Source organism: Pholcus phalangioides, unplaced genomic scaffold (assembly GCF_987345545.1).
Source record: "Pholcus phalangioides strain wild (caught in Gottingen) unplaced genomic scaffold, Ppha-v1.0 ptg000004l_1, whole genome shotgun sequence".
NCBI lineage: Eukaryota > Metazoa > Arthropoda > Arachnida > Araneae > Pholcidae > Pholcus > Pholcus phalangioides.
In genome coordinates this window covers 1,553,551-1,560,113 of record NW_028301597.1, presented here as the reverse complement: position 1 = coordinate 1,560,113, position 6,563 = coordinate 1,553,551, and the positions used below count along the sequence as shown (strand labels likewise).

The 6,563-nt window shown below is 34.8% G+C and overlaps 1 protein-coding gene across 2 annotated transcripts in view; it reads left to right on the top strand.

Moving 5' to 3' along the window:
• The first annotated feature begins 710 nt into the window (after positions 1-710).
• The window catches only part of LOC149086405 (PHD finger protein 21A-like), a 61,275-nt gene continuing 55,422 nt past the window's right edge, over positions 711-6,563 (top strand). For both annotated transcript variants that reach the window (XM_089255354.1, XM_089255349.1), the window contains exons 1-3: positions 711-1,235; positions 1,564-1,596; positions 1,778-1,843. In XM_089255354.1, the coding sequence (XP_089111480.1) occupies positions 1,182-1,235; positions 1,564-1,596; positions 1,778-1,843 (153 nt within the window). In that variant the 5' untranslated portion in view covers positions 711-1,181. The remainder of the gene's footprint in view (positions 1,236-1,563; positions 1,597-1,777; positions 1,844-6,563) is intronic.

Genomic DNA, 6,563 nt, shown 5'->3' with positions numbered 1-6,563 from the left:
TTTTAGTGCCTAAATTTCTGGTCTCTTACGCATGAAATAAATTGACAAATATACATAGAAAATTTTCTCAATAAAGATTGAATATTGGAAATTCATGATAAAGATATGGATGATCTGCATGTGTTTCCATTTGTAGTTTCGAATGTGGTCAGAAATGTTCTCAAATTTTGAAGAAGCTTCTGAAATTAAAAGTTTGTGGGAACCATTTTTTTCCTGTTGAAGAAGCTTCGATCAGATATAGAAGAGGAGAAAATTGAATAGACATAAGAATGTGCTGTATATTTCCATGGGATCTAAAATCATTTTGTTTTTTAACCAGTAACAAAAAATTTGTCGTAGTATAGAGACGTTACTGGGATTAAATTAGTTATCTATTTATATCCGGATTTTTTTTCCCGTCATTTTCTTCTTGGAAGAACTTCATCGCCCACACCAACTTTCACTGTGCGTTTATGGCATATGCGCAGATAGGGGAAACGTGTGCGTTCGGTGGGTGCGCGTTTCTCTTCTTTTCGCCCCTGAAAGGGAGAAAGAACCTGAAACCGATAAATCGAAAACGTAAACTTGGGAAATATCACCAAGTTTCACTTCGACGCCAAAACTAGCAGACCTTACCCCCACACACGCAACTACAGAGAGGGAGATCTAGAGCCCAGCACAGCACAGCAGCCAGTAGTAGTTGTAGCCCTATTCATCCGGGATGAGGGGAAAGTTGCGTTGATTGGGAAGGAAGAAGAGAGAGAGAGAGAGACCACTCCGCTATCGGAATATAGTTCTAGGATCACATCTCGACTATCTCGCTCGATTTGGTGAAACCCGTAATAACGTCAGGCCATCGCTGAAAGTTTCGTCATGTTTTATTCCGTTAAGTCGATTGTAGTTTCTATAATTTTTACCTCGAGGCACAAAAACTCCGGGTTCTAATGAACTCGCGAACACCTCGTCACGCTCCTACCCCCCGGTCCTATCCCCATTGGTGTTGCTGCTGCTGCTAGTCGGACTGTTGAGTGTTTTTACTTTCTTGGCTGGGTAGCACCACTAAACTCCGGTATCTGCGCGAGTCGTTGGCGGCGCAGTGTGTGTGTTGTGTTTGTTTTTATTAAATTTTGTAATTATTTATCTTTTTTTTTTTTTCTTCCTCTCTCTGTGTCGCGAGTAGATGTTATTTTTGAAGATTTAAAATGGATTTAGAAACTTTACAGTCTCAAATGAAAGTGGTCATACAAAAACATCAGGTAATAGTCTTATTTTTTTTATTATTATTTTGGTTATGGGCGTAGAGCTAAGTTCTGTTATAGCTGGGGGTCTAAAGAATATTATAATCTGACATTAGATCTTTTAATGCACTCGTTCGTGAGCGCTCCTAATTTTTATGTACAGTCCCGTTAGTAAAATAGCCCGTTAGTTTTGGTGAATAATTGAGGTATATGGGTTTTTATATCTTCTAACTTTTATGAATTTTCAAACCTAAACATTATCCCCAACTAATGATGTAAACTTTTTAGTGATTGTGTGGAAAACTTTTAATATTCAAATTGTTGATATATATTTTTCTTTTTTCAGATTGTTGTGACAGAAATGAAGAAGGATCCTCAGGTAGGCTTCATTTGTTATTATTTTATTAAATAAACACACGCTTTTGAAAAATTATTATCAAATAGCAGAAATATATTTTGTCGTCTGCTTTTGTTTTTATTTTCACCTCGAATTGTACTTGAGCTTAATAAATCTTTGCACAGACTGTCGTATGCATTTATTGTTTCGTTTTATTTTGTAGAATCCAGTTTTACAAAGACAGCTCCACGATTTGAATTCAGAAATTATGAGCTTGAGCGAAAAACAGGTCAGTGCTTTAACTATGACATACTGTGGCCGTTCTATGCAATGTGTATTTATAATGATAATATTATTAAATACAAGATTGTCTTAATATACAATGAAAACTTATGAAATACAATGAACCCTTTTGTATAACAATAATCTTATATATATATATATATATATATATATATATTGGCGTTGATCTTTGGGTCCAGAAAAATTTCTTATATCGATAATTTACACCCATTATATTCCATCTATAGTAAAAATCCATTTTACAGTGCCTTTCTAACAATGATCTCCGATGTATCAATACCCCCCCATAACAATAATTCCCTTTATAACAATACCCTCAAGGTGCTCAACCTTCAGGAGAGTGCGTGCCACACTTCATTGGTTTGAAACATGTTGTGGTCCATTTAAATAAGTGATCTGGAGCAGTACCGCAGCTTAAGTGATCTGCGAATGTGCTTCATGCTGCTTAAGTGATTTGCGAATGTGCTTCACGCTGCTTAAGTGATTTGCGAATGTGCTTCACGCTGCTTAAGTGATCTGTGAATGTGCTTCACGCTGCTTAAGTGCTCTGGAACTGAGCTATGAGTCACTTAACCCTTTAGGCAGTTTTTAAAATTTTCCTGATCCACATTATAACTGTCACATTAGAAGTAAAAGCATGTCAAGAACCCTATATATTTCAGGGTGACCGAAATAAAGCAGATCAAGTTTAACGAGATATCTCATGATTGCAGAAGTGATCTGTAAATGTGGGCCACTTAAATGAGCTGGAAATGTACTGCAGGATGCTTAAGTGATCTATAAATTTACTGTAGGATGCAGTGCAGCAGGTCACTTATCTGTATTATGCTGTGATCTGTAAATATGTTTTAGGTCACAAATGAAATGTAAATATGTCGCAGGTCACTCAAGTGATCTGGAAATTTGTTGCAGGACGCTTAAGTGGTCTTCAAATGTGTCATGAGCCACTAAAGTGATGTGGAACTGCACATCAGGTCACAGTGATCTCAAAATGTGTCGTTTAGTTCACTGTAAAAATTAGGTTTACTGTCAACATGTTGAGCTCTATAACAATAATCTAGAAAACAATATCCTTATAACAATAATTTCCAATAAAACTATGGGAATAGACAGAAATTTGTTTTTGAGGAGTACCAAAGTGATAAAACAATAAGCTTATGCATGTTATTCGATGTATATCTGTTATTTTCTAACATTTCGGGGGAAAGGCGAATCCCGCCTCTTTGCTATGGTATATGTAACAATGCCCTCCATAACAATAATTGCCTGTATAATATAATGATATTACTCTTTAGTACAGGGCTTAACAAATCGAAAGAATGTTAGGCGCCAGGCAATATTTTTATGAACCCCCCCCCCCCCAAGAATGATTTTAATCTCAGGAAAAACTGTGCTAAAATAATGTTTCCTTTTACTTTTACTTTCCCCCATGTTAAAAGACATTGTGTCATAGAATCCAACAATTTTGTGCCATTTATAGATTCCAATTGGGTAGTCTCTTTAGCCCCCTTCAGAGAGTCAGGATGAAAGTTGTTTATTTCAATGAAAGTCTGGTTATAAAAACTATAATTCTCATAGGACTGTGTGTAATGCAACAAGGTGTACAACAATTATATATAAAATGCAGTAGTTAGCTGTAGAAAGTGATAGTTCTATATCAGCGTTTCTCAATCTTTTTAAACTAAGGACCAGTAAACTGTCTGAAACATTTCTGCAGACCACTATGAATAGTGTGAGTTTAAGTTATTATTTGTTTTCACAATCATATTTTACTGGAAATTCATGCGCTTCTGGTTGGACTGAGAATTTTTCATATAATTGCTTCATTCATTCAACGAAGCTCATTTTAATCTGTTATCTTTCCTAATACAATGAATGCAGATTATTTTCATAACTTTAACATTGTGATTATTATAACTATAAATATGAATATTTATATCGCAAATATATGCCATATTTTTTTTCAAGGAACTGCATTTCAACTGCAGTTTTCAGTATCTTCTTCAGTTACCTACCATTGGTGATTTTTCCATAATAACTGATGATTTTGCCAACTTATAGTAACATATTTTGCTGTATTCGAGATCCAAATTTTCCTTAATGATATGCAATCACCAAAGTGCGATTTGCAACACCATTGACCCTTAATTTCTGTAACTTCAGCAGTAATTGGCAATTTCATTAAGAATTGCATGTTTGGCAGCAATTATCGATCAGAATTTCCCGTTATTGTAGGAAGTGCATGTTTTGTCAACAATTATCATCACCCCAAAGATTGAGGAATATTTTTTTTATTTAAACACAAGAATATCAGTTTCACAATCGATAATCTTTCATTCAGTTGGAATGAAATTGTCAATCCTGCCTGCGGACCACCTCTGGTCCATGACCCATAGGTTGTGAAACACTGGCATACATCAAATAAAAAATAGCGCCTCCAACATTGAATAAAATGTTGAATTGAAGTGTGTATGTATACACTGTATTAATGTAATTTTTCTGGCTGGTGAGAGTATGAATCATGCAGTGCATCAATATGTATGTAAAAAAAAAAGCAAAAACAACAACGATCAATGTTTAATCACTTGCTAGGAAATGTAAAACTCCTCAGATAAAAATAGTTTTTATTATTAAAATATTTTATTAACTGTCTGTTGTGAGTGATGTCTATCACAATGAGGTTCTACTGTATAGTGATAAATCTATATATATAAAATTGATTTTGTGTGTGTGTGTGTGTGTTCTCTATACAAATCTACTATTTCCGATCGATCATCGCCAAATTTTGCATGTATACCAAACGGGACCCGACTTGAATGATAGGCTACTTTAAAAGTTTGTGAGAAGTGGGCAACAATGGTTCCTGAGCCTCAACAATCACATTCGGAATATTTACTTTGGTTACCGTGGTAACCAAATTTCCCTAGCAATGCGTTTTGGACATGTATATGCCTTTACAATGATTTGTCACTTCTTTGATGTCACCATTATATGTATAATAGTTTATGCCTTTATGAAAGTTTTTCATTTTTTCTCAATCCTCCCAGTAATGAGACTTTTTGAATAAATGTCATCACATCAGCATCACTTTGTGGGTCAGGCAAAGGATGATCCCATAGAAGTCAATGCTAAAATTGCCAATTTTACTGTAGAAATGTGTGGTATGAATACAGCAAAAAATGTTACTATAAGTTGGCAATTAGTGGGGTTTTCCGCCACATCAATAATTTTATAAATTTGAATTTGAATTGAATTCTTTATTTTTGAAATATTTAGTTTGCTTACAGGTACAAAACCCAGAAAATTAAATATATATAGTAATTAGCGGACCTACTTTTGAGTTGGATATCCATGCAATAACACGATTTCAAGCGTTTATTTGTATCTTCTGAAAATTAGTGTCCCCATATTGTTGTTTATTAAACTGCATAAATTCATAAAATGTAGGATGTTTTTAAATTAATTATAGGCTCGTAAAGTACATTGAAGAAATTCCACAGCTTTAATTAAGCATTTTTCGAAGCAGAAACAGTCAGATGGATGACTTGAAATTCAAGAGAAGAAAAAAAAATTAAAATTAAATTGAAATACACCTAGCTCCCATCAAAACAAAAACTATTCATTTCTACGTTTCTTTAACCTTGATTTTTTTTCTTGTATGAGTCACGCAGAAGGTTGCCATATTGGTTAACTTAGACAGTTTTTATGCTGCTCAAAGAAAGAAATATGTGATCCAAAAGGCCTCATTGAAGCAAACCTTGGCAGCACCGGGTATTATAGCTAGTCCCTCATAATGCTAATTTTTTCCTGTCCCTTGAAAATTGTTCTGTAGAGATTCTCCACTTGGATTTATAAAGCCTGCTTGACAAATCCCAGGTTGTCACAGCAACTAAAATTTATATTGTCACAAAATTTTCTATGTGGCATTACTAAGTTGGAGTCAGGACAACACAGAAAGTGTGGAATTTATGTTAGCCTATATCTACCAGCATAAGTGGGATCAAGTCCTGCAAAAAACAAATTGGACCATGGTTATTGGGAATAAATATGCTTGCCTTTTCCAAGAAATTTGACTGATCAAGTTTTTTTACCATTTGTAAAGCCCTAATTTAAAATAATGCATTTGTATGACCCGCTTGCCACATTGAAAGTTCTGTGGTAACGTGTGTGATACAGTATAGCGTTGTGGCCCTATGTGCCTCATTAAAATTTCAAATATGATCCACACTGTGTCAGTGGTTGAAAGTGCCCGATGTAGAATTCAAACTTCATTATATTTTTTAGGGGGTTTCTGAATAACACTTATCAGTTTCAGCTCTTATAAAGATTGCATGTTGTTTAAAGTTTGTTTTGAGGTGTTGTAATAAAAATACTATACTAATACTGTACCTCAGTGTTTCTCAAAGTGCATCACCAACGTTTGTCAGGGTATCGCTATGACCTGTCTGTATTGATGTGTGCCTATTGAATTCTATGATGTGCTTCTTTTTGAGACAGTTCTGGGAGCCATGGATAAACAATGAGTTACGTAAGAAAGCTGCTGGTGATAAAAGGTCGAGAATTCCGCTGCATGTTGTAAAATAGGTTTGGGAGGGGGATAGAATACATGTCAACTTTTTCCAGTTTTTGTAAATCAAGGAATATTGTCGATTCCACACTGTATGTCATATCTGATTCTGTCAATGTATGTGTGTGAACGATTTAAA